At 47.0% G+C, this 20,000-nt stretch overlaps 2 protein-coding genes across 3 annotated transcripts in view; one reads left to right on the forward strand and one right to left on the reverse strand.

Annotated features, from left to right (window-relative positions):
- The window catches only part of LOC125953891 (uncharacterized), an 18,197-nt gene extending 2,191 nt beyond the window's left edge, over positions 1-16,006 (forward strand). The window contains exons 2-7 of the mRNA XM_049683714.1: positions 12,336-12,832; positions 13,965-14,136; positions 14,959-15,070; positions 15,156-15,340; positions 15,505-15,588; positions 15,900-16,006. Coding sequence (XP_049539671.1) covers positions 12,336-12,832; positions 13,965-14,136; positions 14,959-15,070; positions 15,156-15,340; positions 15,505-15,588; positions 15,900-15,985 — 1,136 coding nt within the window. The 3' untranslated portion in view covers positions 15,986-16,006. The remainder of the gene's footprint in view (positions 1-12,335; positions 12,833-13,964; positions 14,137-14,958; positions 15,071-15,155; positions 15,341-15,504; positions 15,589-15,899) is intronic.
- A 2,575-nt stretch (positions 16,007-18,581) lies between these two features.
- The window catches only part of LOC125953899 (B-cell receptor-associated protein 31), a 1,704-nt gene continuing 285 nt past the window's right edge, over positions 18,582-20,000 (reverse strand). The window contains exons 2-4 of one of the 2 annotated variants that reach the window (XM_049683727.1): positions 19,641-19,950; positions 19,266-19,552; positions 18,582-19,193 (exon numbers count right to left, since the gene is read on the reverse strand). In XM_049683727.1, the coding sequence (XP_049539684.1) occupies positions 19,014-19,193; positions 19,266-19,552; positions 19,641-19,869 (696 nt within the window). In that variant the 5' untranslated portion in view covers positions 19,870-19,950 and the 3' untranslated portion in view covers positions 18,582-19,013. Of the gene's footprint in view, positions 19,194-19,265; positions 19,553-19,640 lie in introns of both variants that reach the window. The other variant, XM_049683726.1, reaches the window with a different exon arrangement.

Consider the following 20,000-nt stretch of genomic DNA (forward strand, 5'->3'; position numbering starts at 1 on the left):
CCGGCACAACCGGCGGCGCCAGCGGAAACACGCTACAGAAACATGTGTTTTCGGTCACCATTGGCAGTGGTGGTAGTGGCGGCTGCTGCGGTGTGACCGTAATTGTGTCAGACGCAGCAAAAGCCTTGTCATGTCCTTTTCACAAAAGCGTCCGAAGCGCGGAGGTTACGTGGGAGCTTGGTGGTCGACAGCATTCCCCAACAACACACACATATATATACTGTACACGCCTCACCGCCTGTGTTAACAAATATGTTATACTGCCGAGGAAGAAAAACAGAAAGCGAGCGAATTCCGCTGTTTTGTGATTCTTTCGAAATCGAATAATAATGGACGACGGCGGAAAAACCGGCCACAATGTACAATAAGAATTACGATACAAGATAAACATTTTCTTTCCAGCAGCAAGCACCTCTCCCTGGTTCAGCGGTCAAAACAACACCCCTACAACCTATTTGGGGGGGCGCGTTTAGCTGAAGGAAAGCCGAGAGAAGAAAATCAATTAGCATCAGCATTCTTTTGTGTAAGGCATCATCAGACCTCACCTGCATATAATAATGGTCTTTTCACCTGAATGTAATAATCACGCTTCGTGAATATTTAATCATCATGCCGGAATCAAAATTTGATACGTTTCCGGTTCTGCAAATCCATTTTGAAATATCAACCCCTCCCAAAGGCTACCTGCCAGCACACCTTCGGTTCCGAAACGCGAAACAAGAACTCGGATGAAGTGAGGATGAAACCCCTTTTTTCATCAAAAACCCCTCAACCACTTTTTCGGGGGACTGCGGGGCGGTAAATCGCATGAACAGGGCGCACCTCATCCCGCTGCACGATCACACCCGTCCCGGCGTGATTGTGGCGACCCGGGAGGATCTTCTCACATTTTTGTTGTGAATTTTAATGAATTTAAAACCATCACTCGGTGGCTTCCGACTATCCCCCCATTTTTGACGGCTCTGTGCGCGATGGACGGGTAAATGTCTGCTGTTGCTGTTGCTGCTGCTGCTGCTGCTTCTGCAGCTGGTGTCTGTCTGCCTGCCGGGCCCGAGTTTGCCATAATGAAACGAGCACAGTTATGCTGCACCAGGTCCTCGCTAAACGGGTCGAGCTTTTATCCATCCCGCCAAGCGGAGCCCACCAAGAGAAACAGGACGAGCACGAAGCAAACATGGTCAGCCGTACCGGTCCGGTACCGGTCACACGGTTGACCGTTGATGATGAAAAAAGTTCGGATCGTAGACGCTTCAGGCCTTTTTCTCTTTGTTTTGTCTCGTTCTTTTCTTCTTCCATCCGAGGGATTTTTGTTTTATGTTTTCGTTTTTGAATTCATTAGCCCCATCATTAAGAATCGCGGCACTCGGGTTTCGGGTTCTCGTTCCAACGGGAAACCTCCTTTTCCAGCGTGCGTTACACTTGAGCATGGACAACTTATGACTTCCGACATCTGACTCCGGTGCTCTTGGCATACGGGAGAAAAAGGTCAACTCACCGCGCAAGAGTCCGATGTCAATTGCAACCGGGCCCCGGACCCCGCGTGAGAGTACGTCTGTGGTCATGGATGGGATCCGCGAAGACCATGGATGCCCTCTCGGTCAACCAACGGCCATAAACAACAGCGTGCATTCACGCTCGTCCTCCACACTGCACACGAGGGGTCACTCGCAACTCGATGGCCATTGGCGAGGTTGCCGCAGAAAACATTGCACTTATTTTGCACTTTTGCTCCGATTTCGCACTCGGCCCACACCACGCGGCGCTGTGAAAGGTTCTGGTGCGAAAGTTGGCCAACCGTATTCACTGTCATTCATGAGCTGTCGTCGGTGTGATGGTGGTGTGGTGGTACGGTGCGGGATGATGGCAGGCCGGTGAGCCCGGATGCACATGGTTCCGCATGCAGGAGCATGGTTTTGTCACCGAAGATAAATAGCTTCCATTCATTGTCGTTCCCTATCTTGGTGGAGTGCCGGCCGTTTGCCGGGACTCCTCTACCAACTCAGCGCGACGCGTCAGTACACAGTAAGCCCTGCACACCAGCTACCCGTCTGTTGGCGTAAGCCTCGAAGGGTTCGTGGTTGAGATGGTGAGCGCATAGTGGTGAGATTGGAAAGGATGTAGAAAACATAGATCCATCCCGGCTTTTGTAGGTGAATAGAAGCGAGAACGAGTAACGGGAGCACGGGTTCCGAGCGGCTTTCCATTTGCCACAGAGCACCGAAGCATGAAGTACCTACTGGAGTAAAAGATCCATACAAATTCATTTCACACACCTTTTCCCCAACGTGTGTTCCTGATGCTGCTGCTGCTGCTGCTGCTGGTGCTGTACTTCGTGTAGTACCTATCCATCAAGCTCCCATATTGTTCGGTTAAACCATCTAGCGTTCAGCCCGTTTTGCAATAATGTTACCGAACGATGGAAATTAATGCCATAAAATGTTAAAGGAAATGATATGGGAAATGATTATTCATTGGGATTTGGAATCATTGGATCATGGATTTTTCGTTGATCTGTGTTTTCTTATTCAATCCAATCTATCATTTCCTTTTCACATTAATGTTTGCTCAGCCGCTGTTTTTGTAACGTTTTATATATTCTTTCACATGCTTTAATAGCTTCAAACCGGTTAGTTTTCATTTAGTTCTTGAATTCTTTCTTACTTTTCGTCTTATAATCAGTATATTTTTCATTTCATTCTGCTTCGTCACACTTATTTCTTCAAATATAATATTTTTACTTATCTTCAATTTCTTAGTGCTTCTAGTCCTTTTCATAAGTCCCAACGGTTCTTTTGTTTGGCAACTTTTTTAAATTAACAATCAGCTTTTACGAAACAGTAGAAAAGTAATTAAAAAAAACTGTCGGATGCTTACGAGTACCGCCTACTCAAGGGTTAAAATTGCGTAAAACTATAGTAGCAGGCTGTGCCATGATGATGACCATCCGGCTAGCTTCCCATTAATGACAAGAAGCTAGGAGTGACCCGTGAAATACGTAGCCAAACGGTCGTCCGACCGATGGTGGTCGCTTCTGCGTAGCATCTTCATTATGCTTCGCTCACCTTCGTTCGTACCACGGGGCTCGTCTGGGGTTAACGTGGCACTTTAAAAATAGCTGAAAGTGCACCCTTGGTATTGCCAGTAAGTGGAAATACTCAGCATAGTGCTGCGCCACAGCGAACGCACCCCCGTGCGCACGATACGACGATGCAAAGGAAAGCAAACACTTGTGCAGCCGATCCTACGCTCCAAAAGGGATTTGAAATGCTGGAAGTGGTACGTATTTTGACTTTTCTCCTAACCGGTTTTCCGACCACTGCCACAGCACCGAGCAGGGAAATGCGTTCTGATGAAATATTGCATTTGCGGCAAATCCGGTCGGAATCGGAGATTGGATTAATTTTCGATATTTCTTGGTACGCCCGAAGACGTCAGCTCGGTAGGGTAGGTAGCCTATAACATGACTACATACACTCTGTGATGGGCCTTAGTATGTAGAAATCTGTGTCCTGTCGTCTACCGGGAACCGGGGCAATAATTCTGTCGATGTCAATTTTAGAGCCATCGCTCCCGGTTGAGGGCAGACTGTTTTCGGAAGGCTTTTCATGGGATTTTAAGCGCTCGCGGCATCCATTAAGACCTTCCAGCCTAGTAACCGGTGGCTTAGCGGAGTGATTTAATAATTGCTTAACTGCATATTTTATTTGAAAACGGTGTTTGCCCGGTAATGGACTTTTGATTGGCCGGGGAAATAGATTTCCATTTAGCCAGATGAGTCCGTGGCATCCGGCCAGGCAGACAGAAACGTTGGTCGAGAAACGGAGGAACAACATGGCAACTTGGAATTGAGTTTTGTGAAAAACCTCACACCCGAATGATCCGATTTTCCTATCAAAGACTTGTGTCATATTTGCTTGATGTACTTTCAACTGAACACTTTCAGGTAGCCGGGAGACGGTGGAAAACATTCGCAACCCCCAACACGGCAGGATCGCTGACTAACTTCCGTCCATTTTCCTCTCTTCGGAACACAATGGTGTACGTTGTAGAATAGACTGCTGTTGCTGTAACTTTGCTGCGAGCGGAAAAACTTTATCCAGCTAATGCAGGAGAAAGTTTATGATCGAATCCTAGGAACAGCGCGCTTGTTGCTGGCCTTTTCCCTCTATCGAAAGCGCCTGCTCCGACGTGGCGAACGTCCGTACTGCGGCTGCAATTGTTCCCCACACGCTAATAAGCGCTGCATGTTGGACCATTATTCAATCAGCTTATCACCATCGTTACGCAGTGACTCCGAGGAGGCTGTGGAGGAGGACTGTTTTCATTATCGGAGACAATTAAAATTAAGTCAAACGAGGCAACATAATTCATCGCCTCGAGATAGCATAGCGCCTCGACTGGTATGGCACCAGACCGGCACCAGCGGGACAACAGCAGGCGTCGTACACTAACGGCAAGTAGACGACGATGGGAGGATAGTTTTCAACAATTTCGTTCGCATGGCTTGCAAGCGGTACACGCATTTCATGGATGTATTCTAACGTTTAACACGCTGTGAATTCTAATAGGTTTTATAAAACTGAGATAAAACTTTGGAATGAAATATTATGCTAACATTGTTTCATATAGTTTAAAATAGAACGATATCTGTAGTATCCGTGACACTATATATAAATTCAGGACACTATACATAAATTTTATAGTTATTGTTTTTTGGAAAGAAACAAAAAGTAATAGATAACAAGCATTAAGTCTAGACAAAAGTGATAATACAATTTATCATGCCGATGAATCTATGGATCAATCAGCTGAAAACATCATAGATAGGGTTATTATCAAACTGTAGGTTAAATTCTGCAGTAATCCTGTCCCATCCTCTATTTTTCTGATCTCTGTTCAACCATCCCATCTCCGCTCGGTTGTTTAATCAAACGTGAAGCACATTTGTACCAAGCAGTACAAAGCGGATTGCCCGGCCCTTCACACCTATTTCATTCAATTTTCAATCCAGTTAAAATCCCATTAGATCACAATGTGTCTGCAGCCGATAATGAGGGAAAGCATAATGATAACGGCGAACAACGGTCGACGATTGCACCAGCCGCATCCGTTAGCCGCAATGCATCACTTTTCAATCACACTTTAACCCATCATCATCACATCAAAATCCGTTCGTCCACCAGTTCACCAGCCCTCTGCTTTTAATGATAATCAATAGCAACACGCCCCAACCGTTAGAGGGTCCGCAGGGAATTGGTCACCAGGGGCTGGAGGCTTTGGCAGCATGGAATCGGCCAGGCGAGGGTCCTTTTCAATCGATTTACCCTAATCCAATGCCCGTTATTATTGAAAACACTTCAGCGAGCGCCTGAAGAGGGCGTGAGAGAGAAAGAGAGAGTGCGAACTTTAATTAGCCGCCTAACGATTTGCAATTCCATTGCAGAGGTTTCATTAAGATTCGGTTTTTCCCCTCCCCGGTACACCCCTTGTACACCGCGTCGTCCATTATTCTGTGCCTCTAATGGTTGATTCGCTTGAAAATGGTGTTATCCTGCCATTAAACGCGACCGAGACCCCAAATCCCGGTCCTCGTTTTCTTCAGCGTTTGAGCATCACAAGAAAGGAAACCTTCCGAATGCTTCTGAGGGCGACGCGTTTCGTGAGGGGAGAGAGAGAGAGTGATAGAGAGAGGATGAAGGCAAAACTTTGTCCGCCAGCCTGGCTGGCTGCTAGCTAGCCCCATTCTAGCGGCGACGGGAAATTGGCTGTCGAAAGCTACTCCTAAAGTGTAGTCAATTAACGCGCGGCTACAAAATGAATGCCTTGCACCAGCAAAGCACCACTCCACCGCGAGAAGCCGGGAAACTCCTGGGCGACAGTGAGGCACACAAAACCATCTACAGCATGGCTAGCTTAGATAAGCTAATTTGTTGTAAACTTAACGCACTTACAGTCTGAAGGATGTATTTTCGAATGAGGTCCATTTAAGGTCCAGTCGAATAGGGAAAAGCGAAAAACAAACAGATCCTATACCAATCCAAGAGGCGGTCGTGATCGTGATGAATTTTGCTAAAGTGAAACATTAAAAGTATCGCCCCGCCATTCCATTCCACGTTCAACGTTGCTGCACCAGCAGCTTTCCAGCAGCTTTGTGCCCGGGAAATACACCGATGCCACGTTGCCACGTGCCGGGGGAGCGTTGAGTTTAAGATTTTGTTTGCCCGATAACCCTGCCCGACCAAAGTACGGCATAAACCCTTCCCCACCGGCCGGTGCCGGGCTACTTTTACGGGTTTGGCTAAAAGAAGCCGACCAAGAAGCCCCCTGGGGAGGGGGTTGGGGATCTGGAATGTGGTACGTGCTGCGCTGGCAGCCGGTCGTCGTTGTGGCCAACAGCTAGAGAAACAATAAAAGGCAAGGCATATCCTTTCTCTCGTCCTCCTGCTCCTCCTGCTAACGAATTGTGTGTTCGTGGGTGTGTGTGTGCGTGTGTTTGCTTACACCAGCGCCCTTCTGAATGTTTACCATCGGACCAGTTCGCGGTGTGCTGACTGGTACCCCTCGGTTGGTCTACGTAACCGGAAAGAACGAGTTTTTTTTTCACTCAACTTTATTTTCGCTTATATTCCGATCAGCAACGTTTCACTACAAGAACTTGGAACATGGAAGAAGATCAGCTTCTTTTCAGGCAAATTAAACTCAACAGTTGCGCGAACCTATCAATCCAAAACACTCGCTCCCACCCGTTAAAACAACGGGAACATTGCCACAAGCACACTTTCTCGAGATACCGCGGCCGCCACCGGGGCCGTATTACAAGCCGTACCCGAAACTCGAGCGTCTGTTTTATGATCCAAACGTCTGCCGGTCCGAGGGAGAAAAAAAACGCCACTTCAGACTCAGTTGCTGCTAGACCTTTAGACCTAGGCATTTCAATAAAGCCACGAAACCGGTGTAGCGGTGGGCGTTACCGATGCCCTTCCGTCACCCACCCAACCATCGGACCCGACGCCGAGCTGACAGATGAATGGAATCGCATACAATCGTGCCTCAACTCGTGCCCGATAGCTCGAAGCCCAGCCAACGGAAGTAGGCAGCGTATAGGCAGCCGGCAGCCTTCCGGTCCCACCGGCCTCCGGTTCGTGGTAGTGGTGGTGGTGGTGATGCTGTAGCCATGTCCGGACTGGTGTGACAGTTAGCCCTCAGAGGTCAAATGGAAGTCCCGGGGACTCCAGGACTCTCTAGGCTCTAGTCGCAGTCGCAGTCGCAGTCTTATCCCTTTCGCTGGAGCTGAAGCCCTCTTTCTTCAATCTGTGCAAACCGGAAACACTCGCACACGGTTTTACTCATCCCTCTCCTTTTCACCCCCCCTGGAAACAAGTTGTCTACTACTAGCATTTTCTTTTTTTTCTCTACCCCTTCTTTTCTTTATCTCCTCTTTGCGTGTGTGTGTTTGCTCTGGACATAAATAAACCATGGCCCACCAGCTTCTTGCTACCGCCCGGGTCCAGCCAGCATACCAGCTACCGTGGCCTCGCCTTGGTCCGCACATAAATAGATGAAAGAGGGCGGCCGCACGGAGTGCAACAGAGGGTTTGCGCTTTTTTGTCTTAGTCCTTTGGCGAGCTTTCTTCCTTGCTTTGGTTTTGGCAGAGCAGAGCACCACCACGTTTCCTGTCTGCCCTTGCTGCTCGGCCTGTCTGTGATAAAATAAACATGGAACACCGGACGGATGGACGGACGGATGGACGGACGGATGGACGGACGGACGAAAGGAGTGATAGTCTTGGTGCACACACGTAGCAGCGTGCCAGCTCAGCCCACTCCTGGCTAGATTTCGATCGACCAACCCGGCCGAAAGCCGGCCCATACACACACTAACACACACACACACACCAGAAAGGATATGGGGAGGAACGAGTTCGGAGAGGAGGGGCTTTTATTCAATGTTTTGCACGATGTGCTGGTTTTTATTTTTGGTTTAACTGGCGCGGTTTCCTGCCGCCTCGTGTCTCGTGCGCCGGGACGATCAACACAAAAGCACACACACACACACACACATGGGCGCGCGCGCGAGGTGTGGGGATGGTCTGTGGGTTGATACCTTGGCACTGCTCGAAGGAGACAGACACGAAGCGTGAAGAGGAAGCGTGGAATGCGAGGTCACTGGCCGATCTGGACCAGTGGGCAGAGAAGATGCTTGCTTTTGCAGATGCAGCATACCAACACCACGGGGAAGGGTCGGTTCCGCTGTGTGTGTGTGTGGTGCGGATGATTGGTTGCAGGTTCCGGTACCATGTTGAGGAAGGGGTGGGGGGCAGAGAGCGAGCTAGTCACTCATGGAATGGGATTTTCGGCTAGTAGTACACCGATCACCATCCCCGAAACATATGTATGTTTCCGCCGAAGTCAGCAAATTGAATTCGAGTGGGAAAAATTATCCTCATCTCTTTTTTTTTCTCTCTCTCCCTTTCCGGTTCACCTTTTTTCCGGTTCGCCACCATCAGGGCCAACGAATGTTACGACTTTCCCTCCCACTATACTGATCCCAAACGAATTGGCGGTCAGATTCCCTTCACTCCTTCTGCTGTTTTATTTTTATTTATTTATTCACCCGAAATGCGGAATAGTAAAAGACCGGTCAGCCGGTAATTCGGCTTGAATGGATGAAGGTGGCCGCGGCTTGAATTGGGTTCAAATTGGGGTGTGCAAAATTTGTGAGGAAATTGTTATTCGAACTCCCGGGAATGGCGCGAAGTGACGAACGTAACGGTCGTCGCCAACTTGATTTCTTGGTTTGTTCGCATCGCGCGATTCATTAAACATTTATGTCCATTCGTCGGCGGTTCCTCGATGCAGTGACGCATCCTTCCAATTTTCACTCGATGTTTTTCCGCATCGCGATGTGATATGCTTTCGTCGCGAGTCACCGCGATGTCACCATCACAATTCCCGGCGCTCATGCTTTATTCAAATCAATCATTTCATGTGCTACCGGCCGCCGGTAGACAGGTAGGAAGTGTAATTTACAACCCCCAAAACGGATGCAAACGAGGACACTCGTTGATTACGATACAACGATGGCATTCTATCTGTAGGGAGGAAATGTTCGAAACACACCAATGCACTGCAGTTTAAACCAACACTCGCTTAACAGATCAACAGCAACAACATTAACGTTGAAATCAGGGCATGGCGTGCACTACAAACTAATATTGACCACATCATGTCTGACAAAGCTTCAATCAATTTGGTTTGCACAATGTTCAAAACCAACGTTTCCACAACGCCAATCACTGTGCTGTATATAATATTTCTTGTCCGAAACTGCTCGCGAAACGAATGATTTATGGCCAACAATCCGTCAATCGTTATCATCACCGGGCCACAGGGAACCGCGTCAAAGTTTGTACAAAGTTCGACTCACAACAACTTGTCCGTGTGCGCCGGAGTGTGCGTTGTGTTGTGCAGCGAGAAGATACACATTCTACGAGGCCACCAGCACCACCGGCGGGGTTCAGAAACTTTTATCGAACCAGAAGGTCGAAGGTCTTTCCTTCGTCGTTGATTGTGAAAATGGTTTTGAGAAGCAGTTGATTGAAAAGGGGCGAACCCATTTTTCATTTCGATGGGTATCTTTTTACCGGCAAACATCGTGCAGAGCAGACTTTTTTCGCGTGTTTGTGTGTATCTTGTAGAAGTTGCTGTTAATTGAGGGCCGATCAGCCGCTCGGCTAAACCACCAAGAACAGTTTCCATTACCTGTGTTGTTTTTTTTTTTTTTTTGAGATCATTTTACGGTTTCCACCAAGAGTGTTTTTCTTTAATTTATCTACATGTTGATTGTTAAGACGCGATCGTTCGCGATGGCCGAACGGTGTGGAAGACTTGGGAGCAAATTAAAACTGAACGGCTGACGGTATCCGTGGTGTTTGGTTTTTGCCGGTTTTTCTTAGAAATGGCTCCAGCGAGAACCGTACGAGGCCGACTCATTTGAATCTGATTCCATTTCATTCGTAAACCAAATTCATCCTTCAGCATGCACCAAAAGCTACAGAAACGTAGAGCATTGATATTCGGTGTATTATTTAATACACTTTCCATTAGTCACATTTGTGGCAGCATTTTTTTTTTGTTCCGTGTGCAGAAATCTACACCATCCGCACATTCCCAGACTCACTCAATTGCTGTGCAAAGATAGATAAAACGATGGATGGATTTTCGTCACTTTCTCTCTCCTCCACCCAAAAATGGAGGCGCCTGGTAGCCGGTGAACAAAAAAAAACAAGAAACTGAATCAACAACACGAAACCAACTAGCACTATAATGCTAGTGCTGCTGGTCAAGGATCCCTGGTGAAGCCGGCTCACTGCTCAAGCACTGCTGTTGCTGCTGCTGCAAAGCGTAGTGTAAGCCAATACGATAGTGAGACCACCATTTCCACTCACCAGCCAGCCAGCCGTAGGTGACCTCTCTGCTTGGCCACTCGGCTGTCGAGCTGCCGGGCCGAAATTAAATTAAACCTGCCCAGCCCACCAGATTCAGCCATTCCTCCACAGCCGGAGGCAACGGAACGTTGATTCTATTTCTCTTTTTTTTTTGGTAGTGGATGAAATTTTGGGTTCGCTCAACATCGAGGTTCAAGTGCACGATAGCCGCACAGACCCGGGTTTGGGTAGGACGGTCGGCACGGAGGATGCATCCATCCTCCCCGGGTACGTTGTGATATCGCTTTAATTGTGGTAAAAGTAGAAAAACCTCGGGATAACTGATCGGTCCATTCAGAGAGAGTCAGAGTTTGGTTGAGCGTCAGCCTTGGTGCCTTCTGTTGGCTGTTTTTTCCACTTTTTATTATGTATTTTCCGAGCAACATAGCCAGCCGATTTGCCGGACGGATTTACTCATCAGAAGCCGGAAATCAAATACCAAACTGTCGTAGAATGCAATCGCATAACTGAAGCAGCGAATTGCAACCAAAGATGCAAAACAAGCTGAAAGCTAGAAATGCTGGAGGGACGTGAAAGCATTATAAGGGAATAAATGTGAGCCAAAGTTTAAAGTAAAACTAACGGACAGCCGCCGGTGCAACGCTGGCAAGACACACACAATGCGATCAATCACTGTACAAACCACGGCACAGCACAGAAGGATGTCAAATTTCATTATCCAACGGTCTTGGCACGGTTCTTCGCTGGTTGCTTTCTCATGCTGCCCGTGCTTCAGCTTGCTGGCAGTATCGTAATGTTTTCCCCCTCCTCGCCGTGCCATTTTTTTGCATATTATTTGATTTTGTTTTTCGAGCGATTCGCGCTACAAATCACACAGTCCGTTACGTCCGTGGCCCCCATTCCCAGTTACACAAGCGCTGCAACGTAAAAAACAATAAATTCTTCACGCTGGGTGTTAACGAGGGATTTGTTTCTGCCAGCACCTACCCCGCCCCTTATCCTTCCGTTCGTCTCGTGCTTAATTCTGTGCGCCTTAACTGCGCTAACAGCAGCAGCAGCAGCAACATTGGTTTGTCGCACAGCTTGGTGCTCTCCCTCGTTCTGGATTTCTTCCCTGCCGTGGCCTGCAATCTGGTGCACGCGCTCGAATCGAAGAATTCGCGTGGCCACGCGAATAAGAAACACTAAAGTGAATGAAATATTCATGCTTCAACTGCTGGGATGACGATCGTCACGACGACGTCGCGGTCGGTCGATAAGTGGGGTGGCGTCTGATAGTTATGCTCTAGCACGCTGGCCTTTACTTTTTTTCGCCACTTCCAACGTCGTCATCGGCAGCGGGGCGTTCATCAACCGGCGCGACGGCGATTTTACGGTTCACAAGCCCGGTTCTGCAAAGCAGAAAAGAACCAGACCATTCCAGAGGCCATTTCACAGCAGGCACTTTTCTCACGGCGCGAAATGAAGCATAAAGATGCCGATGAAGACGATGACCGACGAAGCGGAGCGGTGGGTTTACCTCGATACATAAACTCATGCTTCTGCACCACCACCACCAGCTGGTTGATGGTTGCGGCTAAGATAAATGAATTTACATGCAAATGCCGTGATGATTATTCGCGTGACAACGGCGTGTTGGAGATATGCTTGCGCGATGCAATCACGTCGTGGAAGGTGGGAAGACTCTGAAACATCGTTACCACCACCACCACCACCACCGATGCCGATCATCAGCTACGATATCGAAAGCGGTTGCGATGCGTCCGATAACGTAGCTCATCGGAGCGGAAAGTGGTCTCCTGCTCGCCCCTGTGTTCTCTGTGTTCTGCTGGGAATTGCATAAAATTATAAACCAACCCAACACGTCTCTCGCCCTTTTCTCGCCAGCGTACCAGTCCGTGCACATCACGAATCTGAACGTCCCGAAGACGTACGTTCTGGATCGGGATGCTTACGATGCCGCACCGACTGCATCCAGCAACCAGCATCATCCAGGGCAGCACAACGAGGACGAACCGACGTGGTACGGGCAATCCCAAGATGTCACCTCCACGACCACCACTACCACCACTACCACCACCACCACCACCGCCGGCACCGACAGCTCTCCGATGACATTGAGCGTCTCTCCGGGGGAATGGGAAGCAACCACCGGTACCGGCACCACCTTCACAGTAGGGCAACCTGGCTCGAGCGAGGTGAGGGTGAATGGGAGCGGAGGGCCCGTTGAAACCGCCGCTGGTACCCCCGATGGCAGCCACAGACCACTCATCATGGACTGTCAGTACGAGATTAAGGCCCGCGAGTGTGGCTTCGTGCTCAAGTGGTACTTCAACAAGAAGCTCATCTACCAGTGGATACCCTCCAGGACACCGGTCGGTATGGTAAGTGGCCACCGTACTCGCGGGCGCAGTTTTGCCAAACAGCCCTTTTGGTTTTTTTTTGTTTTTGCTTTTCCCACTGCCACTCGCATTTGCTTCGTCCCGGCCATCGGAGGTGGTTGTGGTTGGCCTAAGGTACTATCGATTGCCGATGGCTTTCGAGATCGCGATGGCTCTACATATCTACCGCGAGTTATAATTTTGCTTTTGCGATTTGCGAAAACTTGTTGCTACTCGGTGTGTGGTACCGAGATGTGTTGATGCTCCCGCAGTACACTTATGTTTGGAGAGGAAATAGTTATCGCGATGTTCAATTCTATTGCTCTCGCTAATAATGAGGTCAAGGGCAAATAATATAGGTTATTTATAATTTTATATGCTGCAAAATGACCTATTAAATAATCGGCGAAAACAGAATATATGCTGCATTTTCTCATATGTAAATTTATCTGTAAATTTCGTATAAAAGTTTCAAGTTCTTCAGTTTATCAAGTTTGCAAACTTGTTGTTCGATATTATGCTTACGATATCTCAGGTAAAGTTCAAATAATGTTGGAAGAATTTCATGCTTTAACGTTATCTATCAATTATCATTTTATATTAGGCAACTTATAAAGGAACTGCTTTCTTAAAGCTAATGATGTAACTGAGGTGTATAGTGCTCAATTGAATAGCGAAAGCAGAGTAGCAGTTTCATAACTAAGAAGACGATTGAAGGTGAATAGAATAGATTCAAAGCATCCAACCATTTAAGGAAAATGTATGTTTCAAAAGCGGGAAACCAGAAAGAGCATGATACGACATACACAAGACAGCGCAAAACAGCGACATGTGCAAGACTGAATGCAGTAATTCAAATAATCCAATTGAAGGGTATAACGACGAGATCGTTTCTAAATCAAATGACAGCTAATACTGCGTAAAGCGGTACTGTTCTTGGCGGTTGGCCACGTCTCCATCCATACCAGAAGTCATCAAAATCCTTATTGCATGTTGCATATGGCTCCGTAACTTACCATGGCGTACTACCATGATGTACACCATCGTGTCCGGGCTACCACAAACCAACGCATTCCAGTGACATGCGTGCTTTTCTCCTCATCTCCTCTCTCTTGCTCTCTCTCTTCGCGACCAGAATCAGTTCAAGAACGAGCTACAAACCAACTACTCGATGTCCGACTCCATCAACTACAAGTACCGTGCCTTGGTGATACGGAACCCGAAGCTCAACCACAGCGGCGAGTACATGTGCTCGGTGCAGACGTACGATTCGTTCGATCGGCGTGTGGCCCGGTTTCAGATCGTCGGTAAGTACTTGTGACCCGGTGTGTGTGTGTATGTGTGTGCCTACCACCGGTGAGCTATTTCGAGGCCACAGCCAGTCGCTGCCTGTAGCAGCAGACTCCCCGGCATGCTGGCAACTGATAGTAAGTAGGTATATGATTCGATTAGATGAAGGCCTTTCGGATGAAATTACCCTTTGCGTCTTGTGTCGCAGCTGCACAGCTGTAATCATGAGGTCGCTTATAAATGTCTGCTGCAACCGACAGGACTACGCGAGAATTGTAGGGTCGTGCTGCTCTTCCGTTTATTCCCTGCCATGTCAAATGCCACGAAGCCGACGAAGCAGCACCTTTGTTTGATGTCTTCCTTTTGAATCCATCAATCGCGAAACAATGCACACAGCAGCTCGATGATTTAATCATCGCTAGCCCATTAAATGTACATTTTATATCGACTCACGGTTCACGAAACGATCGCTTCAGTTTATGGTTCGATAAAAAATGGATAACGCTACGCCCAATGCCATTCGCTGGCTGACAGTTTTATGTTGCCGATGTGATAATCCCGTGTGTCGCGATTGAATAAATTAAAAGGCAAACATCGTAGGAAATGAAACCGGGGGGTTTTTTTTGTTCATGAAATTGTGGCACAATGTACGGCCCTGTTTGCGGGATCGATGTTTTCCGCTCTGCTCCCCCCTTCTGACTGCCTCCCGTCAAATGCAAACATTATGCATTTCCTCTTTTATGTGTTCGATCGTTAACATCACTCCAGATAATTCCTGCCGAACATTATGCAAAAAAAATGCTTCTCCAGTATCTGTAGTGACTTCCGTACCTTTCCAGTGCCGGAAAAGATGCTGTTGCTGCACTACGAGAACGATGGCGAGAACGACAACATGCTACTGATCAAGTGCAGCGTGTTCATGATCTACCCGGAACCGAATCTTTTGCTGATGTAAGTAATGTAAGCCATACTACTGCAACCGGAAGATGGCCGGTCCCATCAAAATTCAATTTATATGCTTCCTCCCTCCCGTCAGCGTGAGCGGTAACCTGTTCCTGGTCAGCACACGGACGCTGGTTACGGCCGATCGCAACCACATGTACAATAAAACCGTTTACGGGAAAATCGATAAACATTTGCTCATCTCGCCGACATCGATCAGCTGCGTACTGTCGGTGCCCGATTCCGGCTACATCCGCAAACGGGAAACCATCTACTACGGTAGGTTAAATGGGTCCCCCGCCTCTCCTGTTGCCCCTCCACTAAAGACTTGACTTTCCGCGTTGGTTTGCTATTGTGCAAATAATGTGGCGTCAACACAAGTCAACACGAATCCCGACGACGGCCTAATGCCATCGAACGTATTTCTTGTCCTTCTTCAACAGATCCCACGCCATTAACCAAGTGGAGCCGATTGAGGATGGACGAGCGGGGCCGATTTCAACTGCTTTCCGGTGACGCTGGTGCAGGTCAGTAGACGGACGGCGAGACTCGTGGGATTGGGGAAAACCTCACGCACAACCGCAACCGGTCGCACGTGGTGGTTGTTTTCCAAATTGATTGGAAACTGCAGTGCAATTGAATCTTTGATTTCGGCAGTGCATCCGGTACCGGGTTCGTTAATCGTTTTTTGGCAAGCGACAACCGCTGATGCTGCTGCTGCTGCTGCGTTTGCATTTTTCAAACATCTCCCTGGGGAGGGCTTTGGGTGTTTTAGGTGCAAATACACTATCGGTGTTTGATCCTGGTTCTTCTTCTCGCTGTATCGTTTCGTTCGCAGGACAATTAAATCCGCTCGCCGGTTGGATGATTAGTTTAATTGTGTTTCTACAGCGCTGCAGTTTGCACTCTGTGCACACGATCTAGGAGCAATAAAATAAATGGACCAATCGAACTGTACAAATCTGTGTTGGGCTTTTCTTTCTCATCGTTCTCACCTCACTTTCAATTAGCGAAATTAGTCGATCGCGTATTCGGGGACTGTTGATTTCTAGCAAACACGCACCGTCATGTATTATAATTTTCTATTCACTGTTTTTATTAACTACTGCAAAACCGGGAAAAAGGCACACCAAGGAAAATTTACTGAGCAGTAACGGTCTACTTCAAGTGCAGAATGACGATTCTGTTGTCAGGTGGCTGACGTCAAAAACCAATTTGTTCATTTTCGCGCGAACTCTTTTTTCGCGCGTTTTTTGTGTATGTGAAGAACTGCATAGTTGGTTAAATTATTCTCGTGTTTCTAATGTTTTCGTGCTAAATTCTTCTCGAAAATGGCAAACCAACGTAACGAGATAACAAACATCGACTTCCTACCCGATGAGGTCAGTACAACTTCGCGATACGTGGAACATTTCGATTTTAGGTGTTTGCTTCCTCTCTGTGCAGGTTTTGTGCATGATATTTGACCATCTTAACCTGGAAAGTGTAAAACATGCTTCGCTGTGTTGCCAAAGGTGGAACAACATAATCTTCTTCAGTTCGTATGTGCGCAGATTTGCGATCAATTGCGATTTGATCGGACCCTTGAAAGTGCATCGGCCAACCGACGGAAACCCCACTGCAAAACTATCCCGAACCCGGAAGGCGGAGATGTTAACGCAGGAAACCATCCGTGCTTTAACACAGACGAAACGAGGATATCGTAACTTAAAATGCATCATGAACGGTTCCGTGAGGGCTTATTTTCCATCGATTTGGCAAACTGTACACCAGCAATTGGGCAACAATCTGCACTCGCTAGAGATTTACTCGGAGGATCGGCTCATCAGTCGTATATTCACCCTGCTGGCCGATACGATACCGTCGATACCTACGCTTAGTTCGCTAGCACTAGTGGACTTTTTTAACCACCCCTTTAATGCTGTAATGTTGAATGCGAAATTTTCTTTGCAGCATAAAAATAAGCCTACCTTGCGAAGCAATTCCGTGAGACAGCTGCAATTCGAATCGACATTTCGGTTCAAGCCAGATATGCCTAAATTGCATTCTTTCGATGGGGCATTATTCGCGCTTTATCGTCCCAACAACCCATCGGCGTTTGCAAACCTAACGCGGCTCACCATTAGCGTGGATATGGATAACCTAACCGAACCGAAACTAACAGCTGTCGAATCCATCTTTCGTGCTTTAACGCTACTCGAGGTAATGATTTGGGAGATAGAAGTTAGCAATGAACTGTTTATCAAAGTATGTGAAACGTGCACATCGTTGAAGGAATTGCATTTTATCAGTAAGCTGAACATTCACTACATGGGAATGCTAAATCTTCTCTTCAATCTCAAGAACCTTCGTAGCCTCACCTTTGAAATCAGCTGTACTAAGTATGATGAGCCGTTCAATTTTGACTTATCGCAACTCACCAAACTTGAAACACTCTGCATGGGAGATGTTGCAATCGATTTTCTTGGCCTTCCAGAGTCTACTACACATCTCTGGGTGTCTCTGAATACACACGATCAATACGTGTTACAAAAAGTCATTCGACACACACAGCTAGATAAACTGATTTGTCGTTTTTATGGTGGGCAGTGTGATGATGTTAATTTTTCGATTCAATTCATGGAGCCTTCATCGCTTCAAAATCCCTAGAAATACTCCAGTTTGATGGTGAACATTTTCGCCAATGATGAATCTACGCACACTACCCTTCGTGGATTGCGCTGTAGATAAAACAATTCAGGATTTTCTCGGTCTCAAGGAAAAGTTTCCAAACATAAACCAACTCGTTCTGCCGGAATGATATACGGAGTAGCAGGAAGGTCCTTATAACGGATTATCACGATATTACAATTTTGTTTCGTAATTCATTTATTCAAAATATAATCCACCCTCGATACAGTTTTCCAAATATTATTTAGAAAATATTTGCTCTATGAAATCGCAGAAGAAATGTTGCTGTAGTTCGCGTATGTGCAGATTTAAGGAATTGATGATGTACTAATTTGATGAAATTACAAGCCAGAAAATGTATTAACAGCAATTCACACAAATGAAATAAAATAATCCAAATAAAACCCAAAAACCAGCATCATTATAGCTTGTAGATCCGATGATAAGACGGAAATGGAAGCATAACAAGTTAATGCCGATCGACCAGCGTCACTAGGATAATGAATGGATAGTTGGCAGCATGGCCAAAGAACACGATGATGAAACCGGCTCAAAGCAACTGAACTGACTGCACATCTGATACATAATCGTAGCTGATTTCGACATTTCTTATCAAGTAACATTCACGATAAGGGATGCTGATAGAAAGCGAAGACGCCAGAGGATACTCGCAAGAGCAAATACGTTGTCTAATCGGTTGGCAAAGCAAACGGATAAGAATTGATCAGCTGCGTGAGTCGTTGCTAACCTTCTGTATCATTTCAATGCACCATGCTTTGCCGGGAAGGTCTGAACTTTGTGGAGGATTTTATTCTTTCTTTCGTTAATGCTGCGGAACAGGCGAATACCGTTTTTCCTGTAATATCAGTATACATTTATTAAAACACCGAAGGTTCAAGGCTTGCTGATTGTTGGCGTCGAAAATATGTAACGCCCCATGACACTCCCATCATTCCTCTGACTGTAGTGTTCTCCGTGCATTAATATCCCAAAGTATCAAGCAACGTTTTTTTTCTGTCATATTTCTGTGTATTCAATGCAAGGAAATGCAATTATGGTTAATGTCTAACATGAAAGTTAAATAATCAATCCATCACCCTAACGCCCTGGTGAAAGAAGGGTAAGTCTTCACAACTTAGTATCGAAAAAGAAGAATAAAGAAAAACAAAGCAATGGAGATCCAAACTCTAATGAAAATGGTTTTAGATACAGAAATGGACACAGCAATAAGAAAGTCGAGCAAAACAGTACTTTTACAAGTTCGAGTTCAGATACACACTATTTAATCGCTCTTATCCGAACTGGAAATGGTAATTTTTCTTTGCAGCTTGCTGTATTCCTCCGTCAGCCGGTCGTACTCTCGGTTGAGGCTCTCCGATTGCGATTTCATGGCTTCCTTATCCTTCCGCTCCTTTGTCAATTCTTGCTCCAGATCGGCAATCTTTTTCTTGAGCTCTTCGACCTGCAATTAGAAAATAAGAAAAATGTCAGCCATATGGCCTACTCTCCTAACACTGCGACACCGGTAACTTACTTTTACATCATCCCCAGCAGGCTTGGCCTTAGTTTCCGGCTGTTTGTCGTCCGTCTTCTGCTGGCTCATCAAGGTGCGGGCTGCACTGGTGGCGCTCTGGGCCTGCTTCATCGAAGCTTCCGCCTGAGCAAGCAGTACCGCCTGTCCGCTGATTAGAGATACCAAACGACGAATCACGAGCGACAGGAATATGGCAAAACCGGAGATGTAGAAATTACGCTGCGCCCGGAACAACCGCATGCTGTGCTGCATTTCGACGTTCAGATGCGTTTCCGTGTGGGTATGATCTGGAAGGGGAGAAAAACGCGAAACAACATGGAAACATTATTGCAAGTGCAAGGTCGTCGATTGGCGACGTACTGTCGCTGCACCTACCGTTGGAGGAGTATTTGCGCATCTCACGGATGGCTTCGAGCAGAAACAGCACCAGGACGGCGAGCAGCAGATAGAAGTACGTCTGGGCCTGTCGGCTCAGCATGGCCAGGAAGCGGGATTTGAAGAATCGATGCCATTGCTGTGGGCTACGGAGCGGTAGCACCAGCAACAGGACGATGAATATCTCCACGTACAGAAACGATGCAATAATTCCCCAGACGAGCGTCATTTTCACTTAACGGAACGAACTATGGTTTGCTGGATACAGGATACTTTGTGCGACAAGGATGCGGGGTCCAAACTGCAAGGTCTATAAATAACAGCACCGGTAAGCCTTACTAAACTGACCTAGAATGTTGG

The sequence above is a fragment of the Anopheles darlingi genome, chromosome 3, assembly GCF_943734745.1.
Source record: "Anopheles darlingi chromosome 3, idAnoDarlMG_H_01, whole genome shotgun sequence".
NCBI classification, from domain to species: domain Eukaryota; kingdom Metazoa; phylum Arthropoda; class Insecta; order Diptera; family Culicidae; genus Anopheles; species Anopheles darlingi.